Below are 13,352 nucleotides of genomic sequence, written 5' to 3' on the forward strand. Positions count from 1 at the left end.
ATACTGTTGTCTATTTACAATTAGATAAGAGTGAGTCACATAGCCTGGCTTCACTTTAGATTAACTCTGGGCCTTTGCAAAGTTGTGTAATCTCTCAGGCAGTCTGATTTTCCACCAGAATACAAAGATAATGATACTTGTAAGTTTATTGGAAAGATTGGTGGTCGAGTCAGTGTATCAGTCAGCTAGTGTTGTGTAACAAACCACTCCAAGAGCTCAGCAGCTTAAAATAACCATTGTTTGCACAGACTCTTGCTTCTGTGGTTCACCTGGGCTTGGCACTTTGCCGCAGATTCAGCTCAGACTGTTCCACGCTGAGGGGCAGCAGCTGCCTGAGAAAGCTCTTCCCATGGCAAGGGTAGAGGTACAAGAGGGCAAGCAGAAACACACGATGGCACTTTACTACTTCTACTCACGTTCCGTGAGCTAAAGCAAGTTAATAGCCTAGCCCAAAGTCAAGAGACAAGGACATGACACTTCACCCATAGAAGGGAGAGCAGCAAAGCCTTCTAGCAAAGGGCATGGGTACAGACAGACGGGGTGACTAATTCAATCTACCACCATCATCAAGTGATCAGCACAATGCCTGGCACATTGTGGTGGTAACTTCTCTAACTATTGTTATTACTCAATATAGGCGAGTCAAAAGAGAAAGTTTGAATCTTAAGCTAGAAAATTTAGCATTGGATGTGTGTTAAATAAAATCAGTTTCTACTGAAATATGATAGTGCTAAGAAATTTACTTTTTGCTCACTTCTTTGACTCAGGTAACCAGTACAAGTGCCTGGGATATGATGCGTGTTCAGTAACCACCTGATGATTGATAAGAGGTTAATTTCCCCAATAGGGATGCAGCATAGGATAGCAGAACAAACCCTGTTCACCTTACCCCTCACCCCCCATTTCTCAGGACTGGTCTGGGTTCAAATTCTGACCCTGGCTTTCACGCGTTATCTGACCTTGGGCAAGCCCCTTGAGTTCTCTGTGTCTGGTGAAGGCAGAGTACACTGGGTTTTACCGTTTTTGTATTCTCACATAGTAGCAATATGCCTGGCACATGGTTTGTGCTCAGTAGATCTTGGCATATTTCTAGGGCTTATGTTCTCTGCTTTTAATCTTCTCCCTAAACCCCATGTCCAGGTCCACTGGTATTCATGTCGGCCCCCAGATAGCTGTGGGTAGCTGGTCACTGGTAACAGGACTCTAGCGGCATGTGGCAGGAGGTGGGGTCCAGCCCCACCCTCCCCCCTTGGGAGCATTCTGGCAGGCTTCTCCTCACCATCGGCTTTGGACTCTGGCATGTCCACATCCTTGGCTGTGGCTCCTACCACCATTTTGGGACACTTTATGGGTCCCATTGGAGCCAATGGGAGGAAACCTAATTTCCTGCCACAGGAAATGGTTTAGCTAGTGAAGAACATATTTAAGGATTAAACCTCTGTCAAAGGAGCTGGAGAGAGTTGCTGAAAAAGACTTGGGGGGTCTCTCATGAGGAAGCCACTGGGTCTGGGAAGAGATGGCAGTCATAAATGGGGAGGAGGAGACCTGAAGCCCAGTTTCTGGGGCTGTCCTCATAGCCCCCAGCAGCTGGTCTTGGGCTACAAGGGCTGGGTCAGGAGAGTAGGTCATAAATAGATTCTTTTCTGCAACCAAGCATGTTTATGGTAACATCAGCTCAGAATTAAGACCTATTTATTGGATTTACTTAAAATGGGCCTGGTGCCCTGTGAAGCTTGGGAGGGTGTGTACCGGACGCATCAGCTAAATTAAATCCAGCAGCTGAAACTCCCAGTTCACTATTATTATTTTGGTAAGCATTGGTGTGTATTTTGAGTGGGAGGGAGAAGGAAGGAATACCAGGGCTGGCTCCTAGCAGCCCAGACTAAACCAAGAGAAGTCACCACTGATGCATAAAAAGTGAATGAGAGGCCATCGCTATCATGAGTCAGGGAATTGTATCTCCCAGAAACAGGGGCATGGACCAGATGACTTCCGGAAAATACTGCCAATCCACACCGGTGGTCACATGCTCATGTGCTGGAGAGCTTGCTTGTCTCCCTGTCCTCAGGCCCAGCCTGGCAGCCAGGAGAGCTGACCTTCACCTGCAGCCCTGCTGCGGACTGCTGTGTGATCCTAGGTGCACAGTGAGGCAGGGCCCCTATGAGACATGTGTTGTTACCTGTTTAGCATAGGTGAGGCTGACCTGAGAGAAGGAGCACAGAGCCTTGCAAATATTCAAAGCACTAAGCCTACTGAGGTTTTCGTTGTGGCCCACCTAGCTGGGCACCCAGATGGCCAAAGCAAGGGAGGGGCTGGTGTTTTTGAGCTCCTAGTATATACCTTACTTTGTCAGTCATCGTCATAGTAACAAAGGTAGTGATAGTTGAACAATAATAATAGATTGCTGCCATTTATTGTGTTTTTACTCTATACCAAAGGTTTTCTGCACAGGATATCATTGAGTCTTTCCAATAGTTCAACCAAAGGGCTGATATATTTCAGATGAAAAAAATTAAGGCCACTTTGATTAAGTTTACGCATTTATCGAGCACAGAGTCTGTATTTGGATTCAGGTTAATCCTGAATCTAAAGCCCCAAAGCCCTTGCCTCTTTTTTTAATTGCGATGTAATCGATGTGCAGCAAACAGCACATATTTAAAGTGTACAAATTGATCAGTTTTGACACATGTTTACACCTGTGAAATCATCACTACCATCAAGATAGTAAACATAGCCTTTACCCCTTAACAAGCTCCCCCCGCTCCCGTCTCCTCACATCCCCATGTCACCGCTGATCTACTCGCTGTCACTCTAGATTAGTTTGCAACTTTGCTTTACTTTGAATTACTCTGTAATTTTATCTGAATGGAATCATGTCTGGCTTCTTTCACTCAGCATAATTATTTTTAGATTGATCCATCTCGTCGCGTGTGTCAGTAGTTCATTTTCTTTTTTATTGCCGAGTAGTAGTCTTTGTATGGCTATGTCATGGTTTGTTTAGCCATTTCCCTGTCGATACACATTGGGTGATTTCCAGTTTGGGGCTGTTACAAACGGAGCAGCTGTGAATGTTCATGAATGGACAGGTACTTTGATTTCTTTTGGTTAAGCTTAGGAGTAAAATGGGTAGATGATATGGTACGTTAGTTTTCAGCTGTTTAGGAAACTTCCAAACTGTTTTTTTCAAAGTAGTTGTACCATTTTACATTCCCGCCCACAACGTTCGAAGTTTTAGTTGCTCCACATCCTTGCCAATGGGGGGCGCAGTCTTTTCATTTAGGGTATTCTAATAATAATGCGGTGGTGTCTCACTGCAGTTTTAGTTTGCACTTCTCTAAAGACTAATGGCGTCAAACATCTTTTCACGTGCTTATTTGCCATCTTTATATCTTTTTGTGCAGTGTCTGTTTAAATATATATGTTTTTATAGTTGGGTTGTTTTTCTTACCATATTGAGTTTACAGGATTCTCTGTATAGTCTGGACATAGGTCCTTTTTTAGATACATGCTTTGCAAGTATTTTCTCCTAATTTGTGTCTTGTCTTTTTATTCTTTTAACAATAACTTTCAAAGACCAAAAGCTTGTTGTGATGAAGTGCAATTTGTCAACTTTTTCCCCCCCTTTTTTAATGGAATGTGCTTCTGGTGTGGTATCTAAGCAATGTTTGCCTATCCCAAGGTCACAAAGAGTTTCTCCTATGTTTTCTTTTAGAAGTTGTATTATTTTAGGTTTTATATTGTGACCCATTTCAGCTAATTTTTATATTGGGTACCAGGTGTAGATTGAAGTTCTAGCACCATTCATTGAAAAGACTATCTTTTCTCTACTAAATTATCTTTGGTCCTTTGACAAGAATGAGTTGTCCATATATATTTGATGATTTCTGGACTCTCTTGGCTTTCACCATCTGTTTACCAGTCTTTTTGCCATTATCACATTGCCTTGATTACTGTAGCTCACTTGCTTTTTTAAAATTTAATCATATTATCAAAGTAATTCATGTACATAATAGTTTAAGAACTCAAGAAGTCCTTGACTTGATTCTCTCTTGAATTTTTAATTTATATTTTTATTTTTTGTTTCCAAGAGTTTTTTTTTTTTTTTTTTATAGCCTGTAAATGTTCCTATTTTAGGATTGCAATATCTTATCTCCGTGAGAGTAGTGTTGGTTTTGTTTTATTTAGCTTGGAAGTTTTTTCTCCCTACATTGTCTCAGACTTCCCTTTTTCCCCTTTCTTGTTTCTTTCTCTGCGCCTCCTGTTAGAGGTTTTCTTTAAATGGCTGGAGATTCGGGCCGTGCATTCCTATTCGAGAGTGAGGCAATAAAAAGCTGATTAAATGCTCCATGTATGAAGGTGGAAGAGGCTTGTTGGCTGGTGGGCTCTGCCCTGTAGTCTAGGATAAGCTGGCAGGAACAGGGCCATTTTGTCGGGGGATCCCCAAATGTCAGGACTGCAGGTCTTGTGGGCTGTGCTGTTTAATTTCTCCACAGGAAAGAGTGGGAGCACGGGCCATTTGTCACTGCCCTGGGTAGCAAGTGAGCAAGGGAGCCTCCGTGGAATCTAGCCCTCATCCGACCCTCACTCCTGCTGTGACCTGGTGGCCCTTTCAGAGCCCTCCGGTTTATTTTTTGTAGAGAGCAAGCCTGTCTCTTGCAGGATCGGGGAGACCCTGTTTGCTGAGGCTCAGAGAAAGGGCCTGGGATCTGAATGCCTCTTCTATAGACTTTCAACCCACCTTGTTTTCAGCTTCACCTTGAGAAATGTGTGGCGCCTCCAATTCCCGAGTCTTTCCTGGCTTCTGAGGGACAAATGGAATCACTTTTGTTGGTTTCCTCTGATAGATGCTTGGTTTCAGCTCACTCCAGTCTGCTAAGTCCGTTTCCATTCTGCCATCCGCTTTCTACTTTTGTTTGCTCTGTTCTCCTACTCATTGTCTTCGGCAGGACAGAGATAAACGTATCCATTCAGTCTGTTTTATTTGACCAAAGGAGGTTTCGTACCCCTCCCCGCTCCTTCCACCACCCCCTCCTTCTCCACCATCTCTCTTTTGCCCCTCCCTCTCCCCTCCCTTTTCCCCCTCCACCACCTTCTTCTGTCCTTTCCTTCATACCCCTCCTCCAATTTTCTCCCTCTTCCTTCTTCTTTGCCTGGAGCTTTCTGTGCCATAGTTGTTCCCATAGATAGCCAAGTTCTTCAGGCCCTGAGAGGAAACAGCCCACGTAATATAGAAAGAATTGGACGAGGAATCAGGAAACTGAAGTTCTCTATCTACAGATGCGATAAACCTCTGTCCTCCCCGCACCCCCGACTCTCCTTCCCATCTCCAAATCCATGATGACCACATCACAACCACAGCACAGCCCCACCTCATGCCTCACCTGCTTCAGGTCGCGTCCCACTGGCTGCCCCATTGCTTTCTGGTCTATGCCATTTTTTTTTGTTGTTGTTGTAGGTTCCTGAGTAGGTGTGAGGCCCTGGGTCCACTGTGGATCCCTGTCAAGTGAGGTGCCTAGTTCAGGTGTCCTGGTTCTGGGGGTTCGGCATGTGAGGGCTGTATATTAGTGTCCCTCCTCCTTAGGAGTGCCCAGAGTCTCCACACACACAGCATCCTGTCCCCTCTACCATCCTTCCTAAAGGCTCAAGGCCCAGGTATAGGGCTGATAGGAACTTGGCCTTTCCCTCACTCCCTCAGGCTGCCTGCCCCAGGGAAGCTGTGAGCCTTCTCCTGTGTTGTCCATCACCACCCCTCCTCCTGCTGTGTATTATTATTTTTTAAGCAAGAGGGCACCCACTTCCGTCAACCAGGCAGGGACAAGGGGCTCTGTCCACAGCCCCATTCCTCCCTCGCTGCTGGCTGGAGCCTTTCTCCTGGGCCTCCCCCTGCAGAAGTAGCTACAGATGTCCAGCTGGCCCTTTGTTGGGGCTTTTGTCAGACACTGAAGAGCAAATGTGGCCACTTCCCTGATCTCTGAGCACTCAGTGGCTTTGCAAGAGAATGGGAACAGCTGGATAATTGTCAGTCCCCACTCTCCACTTCCCACTCTCCCTGTCTCTCCTCCTCAGCCCCACGCTCACACCATTTATCCAGAGCTGGGTTTGGAGAGAGTGAATCGTCATGTAGAATAATAATATTGGTTGGCATTTCACAAAACACTTTTAATTGAATACCGAGCTGCAGGAGGCCAGGGGGATGAGAGGATGTTCACATTTTACAGGTGAAGTAACTGAGGGTCCCAGAGACCTCATAACTCACCCAGCGTCTCACAGCCAGGAGTCTAGAACCCTATTTTGACCCAGGTCCCCTGACTCTGTATCTGGCAGTCTTCCTTCCATACCTCGGGGCCAGTCCAAGGCTGTCCTCTGCCTTCTGCCTGGTAATCACTGTTTTTGGCTGTAGGGGTTCTTTTGTCTGAGGCCCTATGTGAGGGGTAATTATATTCTTTGAGATACCCTAAGTCAGCAGCTCCCTGTTGTCCCTGTGACCAAGCCCAGCTCTGGCCTTTTTCTATCCTTCCTCATCCCCAGGCCTGTGGCCTGGATGGTGTGATCGAATTCCTTCATTTCTCTCTCTTTAGTGCTTCTGATTGTATCTGGCTAGCCCCTTCTTCACAGAGTGCCCCTAAATCCTGTTTATTCAGGCAAATGGGTACCCTCAGTCATATGGAGCCAGGGAGAGGGAACATGGAAACTTTTCTCCACCAGCTCTGCGCAACTGTTAGAAAAATCATGCCCACTACTCTGTCCCTGTTACCACCCATAGTAGGCTCTTGTGAAATACTTGTCACTCTTTTATGTGTGAATAGAATCTCCTCACTGGCCTAATACTGGTTGCCATCTGAAATCTCACATCCCTTCAGGAGCCCGCTGGCTCCCCACCTTACTCACGGCCGACAGTGCTTCCACCACTTCGGAGCTTCCCAGTTATGTCTGTAGTGCTGCTACAAATCGCTTGCCTGCATATCACCTGGAGGTTTTACAAAGAGGAAGATTCTGATTTAGTAGCTTGGGGTAGGCCTTGCCTTTTCAACAAGCTTCCACGGATCCATTTTGCTGGTCCGGGAACTATACTTTGGCCTGGCCTGAGAGGTGGGGGCGTCATAGCTGCTCAAAGCCCCAGTCACTACAGAATATGTGGTTTGCATAGGGATAGGGCTCTGCCGTTGAGTGTGTTTGGCCCAGCCAGGCTGAGGACAGTTGTAGAACTAAGCGTGGCGTGGAGCCGCAGACTCCGCCCCTGCTCAGCCCGCGCATGACCCCGTGGGCCTTAGCTCCGAGCTAGAGGCAAGGATGGGTGATACCTGCGTCAACCTGCAAACAACCCTCAAACCGAAAGAGACTCCGGAGAAGTCTGCAGTGTAGGCTCTTACAGTTTAAAAACCCCTTAAATGTCCTCCTTTCCCTCCCTGCCTCATCACAAACACCACCTAAAAAAAGCTTCTTTCTCTTTGTTTTCTAAGGTGTAAGGGAGGGGCTAGGTGAGTGTTGAAAGACATTAGGGATGACCCGTGTGCGTTGTCACCTCAGCATCACTGTGGTCTTCATATTCCTACTGAAAGAACTCATTTTCTTGCTCAGCCTTTCCCCCAACTGCTCACCTTTGCCTGGCTCCCAACCTTTTCAGAGCACCATTCAAGTGCCATCATATGGGGGGTGGGGAGGGGTAGCAGCGGGGAGCTTGGAGAATGTGGAGAACTTGCCTCAGGGACGACTCCGCCAGCCTGGGGAGGCCTCGGCCTTCCTTGGTGGGCCTGTGTTCTTCTCCTGGGATATCTTCCAGCACTAACAGTTAGTGGTTCTCTGATCTCTGGGCCCTCTGAGTCTGAAAGAAAGGAGGGGAGGGGAGAGCTTTCTGTGCCTCTTCCAGCAAACTTGCCAGGAGCTGCAGCAGGCAGGACTTTGAAGAAGGCAGGCCAAGTCCACTTCACGGTCTCTCTTTGCCCCTCCCTGTCCCGGCAGGTCCCTGGATGGCCGACTGCAGGTGTCCCATAGGAAAGGGCTCCCCCATGTCATCTACTGCCGCTTGTGGCGGTGGCCTGACCTGCATAGCCACCACGAGCTGCGGGCCATGGAGCTGTGCGAGTTTGCCTTCAACATGAAGAAGGACGAGGTCTGCGTGAATCCCTACCACTATCAGAGGGTAGAGACCCCAGGTATGCTCCCCTCCTCTCCACGGGGCCTGCAGCTGCCCATACCATCGCCTCCCCCACCCGCTCTTCCTCTCCCCTCCCTCCTCTTCCTACCCCTGCTGAGGGAGTACAGGGGCTTTGGTGCCAGCCTGGCATCGGTGCCAACACACCTCTGTTCTGTCTCTTGACAGTTCTACCTCCTGTGTTGGTGCCGCGCCACACGGAGATCCCGGCCGAGTTCCCCCCACTGGACGACTACAGCCATTCCATCCCCGAGAACACTAACTTCCCTGCGGGCATTGAGCCGCAGAGCAATATTCCAGGTAGGTACCTGGCAGTGCAGGGAGCCTGGGGACATGGCCCGCAGCTCCGCTCCTGCCCCCACCCCCGGCAACCCTGTCTGCACACAGGGCTGGCCCCTGACTCAGAACCCCATCCCTGTTGGGAGAGGACCCGTGGCCTTGGCTCTCTGCTCACTAACGATGCTTTTCTTGGCACGGAGAAGTGGCAGTGTGACCCTTCCGCCTGGCCTCGGTGCAGTCATTTATTTTGGAAGCGGAAATAGTGACGCTGTGTTCCTCTCACCGCCTTGAGGCTGGGGCTGGAGTTCAGGCAGAACCCCTGATGGTCTGGGGGCTGCAGAGGCAGTGGGTGCACCGCTGGTCAGGTGGCGAGCAGAGAGCTGGCCTGTCGGTCAGCCTGCTGAGCGGTTACAGCCTGGGTAGGGGTTCAGGCCCAATTTGGTTTGGGCTCCACAGGAAGAAGTGGGCTCCACTGTCAAAGAGTGCAGATGTTTTTAGAAGCCCTTCATTTACATGCAAATAATGTGTGAATCGGCAGCACTCTTGAAGTCCTGGAAAACAGCTTGGCAGCGTTGGGCTAGTTAAGGTGCAGGGACCGAGGCCGGGCCGCTGGGCAGTAACCTTGCCGCTTTCCTTTCAGGGCATTCTGATTTGGATGAGCCTTCATCCTGAGTGAGTGTATTGTGTTGAGAGTGACCACAGGCCTGTGTGCATGGATCACTGCATTAAGGAGAGACCCACTGTACCGATCCAGCCTTTTCAGATCCTGTCTAGGTAGCGCTGGTCTCCAGGGGGCAGGCCCCCTACTTTGTTCATTCAGCAAATTTTGGAGAGCTAAGTCTGTCTGGGCGGTAGATGCAAAGAAATAGATCATAGTCTCTGCTGTCACTGAATGTGCAGCCCACTTGGGAAGCTAGGACATCCCCTAAGGAGATGACAGATAGCACGGCACTTGCACAGGAGTAGATGACAGAGCCACAGTGGGGCTCGAAGCTGTTGCCCTTCAGAGAACAGAGGTGGGTAAGGCTGACCACAGCTTCCCTTGGAGGGGTAGGGTTAAACCTGATGTCGAATGATGAGGAGAAGTTAGCCTGGCAGAGGCTGTAGGAACAGGCATGTCAGACTTATGAACAAAGGCACTAATGATGAGGTGGGGAGCCCCGAGGTCAAGGGCATGAGGACAGCAGGATCCAGGGGCCACACCCTTGAGTCAAGACTCAGAGCTCCTCCAGCACCTGCTACAGGCACAGTGGTGTGAATGTGTGACAGAGTTTGCTAAAGGTCTCTCAAGAGCCAAGCTATGGAGGCCATTTAATGAACTGTTTTCTTTCTGATTCCCAGAAACCCCACCCCCTGGCTACCTGAGTGAAGATGGAGAGACCAGTGACCACCAGATGAACCACAGCATGGACGCAGGTCAGAGTCTTGGAGGGGTGCGCCCTTAATCCTGAGTGCCTTCCTTTCCTCCCTCCTCACCCCCTCCCTCTCTTCCTCTGTTCAGTATTTATAGAGCAACCACTCTGTGCCAGGCACTGGGCCAGCCGCTAGGGACAGAGGAGGAGCCTGAGCTGCTCACAGCCTGTGGGAGAGACCAACCAAACAAGTGTCGGTTACTGTGCATCTTACATGTGCCCTGGTGGAAGATGCCACGTGGGATCAGGAGCACAGAGTAGGGCCACTTACACCCAGCCTGGGGAGGAGGTCTTGGGGGTGCAGCAGAACAGCGTAGAGGAAGTTTTTCTTGAGTTGAATTTTAGTGATGTGTTCACCAAGCCGTCAGGGCAGGCAGAGGGCGTGCCAGTCAGAGTTGATGGAAAAAGGGCAGGAGAGCATGGTGCATTCTGGGGATGGTAAGGACTCAGCGTGACCAGAGCCTGCTCTTCTAGAGGTGGGGGAGAGACAGGAGGATATGTCGCTCAAGCCTTCGAGTGTGGCGGGGGGCTGATGGGGAGCCACCGTAGGCTTTGAGTGAATCTGTGCCTCAGTGAGATGTTGCTGGCAGTAGGCTGGGGCATGGGCTTGATCACCAGAAACAGCTCCTTAGAGCCCGAATGAAGACAAGGTCTGTGCCAACGGCCAGTGGAGGCCCCTGAAGCATCTATTTTTGTGTGGTGACCAAATGTGATCTGTGTGTTCCTACCGTGAGGGACCCAGCCCAGTTGTCTTCAGCCACATCTCCAGATGTTCCTACATCATTTATTATGAGACCAAATTGGCTCCAGACCAGTGGCTTCTAGAATTGAACCCCAGCTGCCACATGGAATGTGCACTGTGTTGTGCGCGGTTGGGTGAGGAGGAGGAGGAGGGAGCCAAGCAGATGTCCTGCTCTGATGATGGTGGGCATGCATCGTGCCCACAGTACCGCCAGACACAACAGAGCCACCTGCCTTGCACACAGCCCAAAAGAGACAAAAGACACTCACATGTTCATTGTAAACGTAGTTGCTTGGTACCTAGCCTGGGCATGGTGGTACTTTGGGGTTTAGCATCCCCCAACACCCCCTGCCCCCAACCTCCTGTGAGTGGCTGACAGTGTGAACCCAGCTGGAACACACTGAAGACCTTCCTGTGTTCGATGCCAAGTGGCCGTGGCAAGCTCGCAGCTATTAAACGTTGGCATGGGATGCAGGCCAGCTAAGTAGCATCTCTCCAGATGCTATATTTCTTCTCACTCTCCCTTCTTTCTTTCCTCCTCACTGCTCTTCATGGTGTGGAATGATTATTGTTATAAAAGAAAACAGACCAAAGAGGAAGGTTCTGTGTATGGGCTGAGCAGCTGCCTTTTTTGCCGCCTCAGGTCTCAGTTCTTCCCTCTCCTCCTGTTCCTTTCTGCGCCATTTTCTCTGTCCCCTCTCTATTCTTCTTCTCCTCCCATAAGTGTACTTTGCAGGGCCCTCGTGGTAACATAAGTGATTTATTGAAAGTGGACACTGGGCTTTGCGGACTGCAGCCAGCCCATTGGTGGCTGAGTTGGTGGGGTCTCCTATTTATTCTGTTCTTCATTCAAAGTCGTCTGTTTGGAAACCAGTCCAGTTGCTCATGGATAGCTGAAACGTGGCGGCGTCCCAGCTGGAGCCTGAGGGTCACTATCCAGCCAGCCCTGTGTCTCCCCTAACTTGCATACACATGCCTGTTCAGATCAGTGAGAAGGTCCCACAGCTTTCCTGGGTCTTCATGAGCCACCACAGAATAGGAAATCACATTTATTGAGAATCTACTACGTACCAGTCTTGGTGTAGGCATTTTTCTCTGCATGCTTTCAGTTCATTTCCATAAGTCACATAGTAGATGGTATTATCCCCATTTTATACCTGAGGGAAAAAGTCAAGGCTTACAGAGGTTAAACCTCTTTGCCAAAGCCCACATGTCCGGAACCCATGCTGCTTCGGAACCTCTGCTCCTTCTGGAACTCTTCCACATCCCCTGATGAATTGGCTGCTGGGGGAGGAAAAGAAGCCCATGGTGGGAGCTGGAACAGAACCCCCCACCAACAGCTGAGGGAGGCGTATGCAGGAGGCCCAGCCCCTAGAACTGGTAGATTTCAGGGTGGGGCCAACCTCACAGGGTCGTTAATAAGTAAATAACTCTCGTAGCCCCATGGGTGCAGGGACAAAGGAGGGACGTGCCCAGTGTTGCTCCGTGAAAGGCAGCCACTTGGTTTTTTGGAAGGTCGATGCCATGTGGGCTTTAAAAAAAAAAAAAACATCAAACTTCTGGGGGTGAGGGGTGGAGAGACGGTGATAGAGTAGGAAGAATTGGGTAGGTTTGTGCTTTTCCCCACGTGCAGCATTATGTCTTACAAAAAAGTCAGTCTGGTTGCTGAGTCGTGGGATTTCTAAGGCAGCCTGGTGAGTTTCCTGAAACCTGGGGAAAGGGTTAGATTGGTATTTCCAGGTGCATGAGTTGTTGAGAGAACTGACGGGTGATGTCTGGGTAGCTGTTGCCCCACCTGTGTGAGAGGTCACCGCTTGGGTCTTTGAGAAGCTGGGGAGGGGGCCCTTCCTTGCCCCTCTTGTTTTCCTGCGGGCATAGTTATCAGGGAGGGTCAGTGTGGTGCAGGGTGTTGTACCCTAGTTGGGAACACAGCAGCCCTGCACTGTGGGTCCTGGTGAAGAGCGTCAAACCATCGAGTGGTGGCAGAGACCTTGAGATCACCCACTTGTCCATTCATTCTGCAGATGAAGAACCTGGACCCCAGGGAGGGAGAGTATGGGCAAGGATATGGAGCTAGGCCTCGTCCTGGGCCCAGGGTTTCTTCCTGCTGTGTTGAGCTGCCCCACCTCGATTTAAGTGTTTAGTAATTGGGCCCTCCTGCCAAGATTCTCTTATGAAGTCTCATGCCTGTGTCTCACCTTACAGGTTCTCCAAACCTATCCCCGAATCCGATGTCCCCAGCACACAGTAACTTAGGTAAGTGTCTCCTCGGTCTGTATGACTGGGACTTTCTCTGGCTGCAGTCCTGTCCCAGTGTGGGGAGAGGGTCCCTGAAGGTGAGGCTCCACCCCCAAACCCCCATCACTGGCCAGCTCAGCACATCCCATCAGGTTTCTGGTTACAGGGATTCTGGGGTCACCCACAGAACTGGAACCCTGAGAACAGTGCTGGCAGGAAAGGCACGCATACGCCAGGTTTGTGTTTCCCTGGGTGGTGGTTAGATATGAGTGAGTGAAAGTCTCCCAAACTTTGCGCTCGGGAGACAAGGGTCTGTGGTCAGCCAAGCCCACGTGTGTGGTTGGTTGCAAAGCCACGGGCATCGGCGCAGACTCCAGCCCCCGACTTTTGTAGACTTGTTTCAGATCCACTTATTTAGATTTTATCCGAGCATCTCATCTTACAATGATGTAGTTTTTATTTAAAATGGCAACATAGAAAGATTTTGAAAACAAAAGCAAAATTTCCCACAGCCTCTTTTACGCAAACA

General features: G+C 49.6%; 1 protein-coding gene across 1 annotated transcript in view; it reads left to right on the forward strand.

The window, feature by feature from the left end:
• SMAD3 (SMAD family member 3) overlaps positions 1 to 13,352 on the forward strand; it is a 115,575-nt gene that overhangs the window by 81,474 nt on the left and 20,749 nt on the right. The window contains exons 2-5 of the mRNA XM_016140992.2: positions 7,960 to 8,153; positions 8,321 to 8,452; positions 9,773 to 9,847; positions 12,791 to 12,841. Of these exons, the coding sequence (XP_015996478.1) occupies positions 7,960 to 8,153; positions 8,321 to 8,452; positions 9,773 to 9,847; positions 12,791 to 12,841 (452 nt within the window). The remainder of the gene's footprint in view (positions 1 to 7,959; positions 8,154 to 8,320; positions 8,453 to 9,772; positions 9,848 to 12,790; positions 12,842 to 13,352) is intronic.

This window comes from Rousettus aegyptiacus, unplaced genomic scaffold (genome assembly GCF_014176215.1).
Source record: "Rousettus aegyptiacus isolate mRouAeg1 unplaced genomic scaffold, mRouAeg1.p scaffold_m13_p_3, whole genome shotgun sequence".
NCBI lineage: Eukaryota > Metazoa > Chordata > Mammalia > Chiroptera > Pteropodidae > Rousettus > Rousettus aegyptiacus.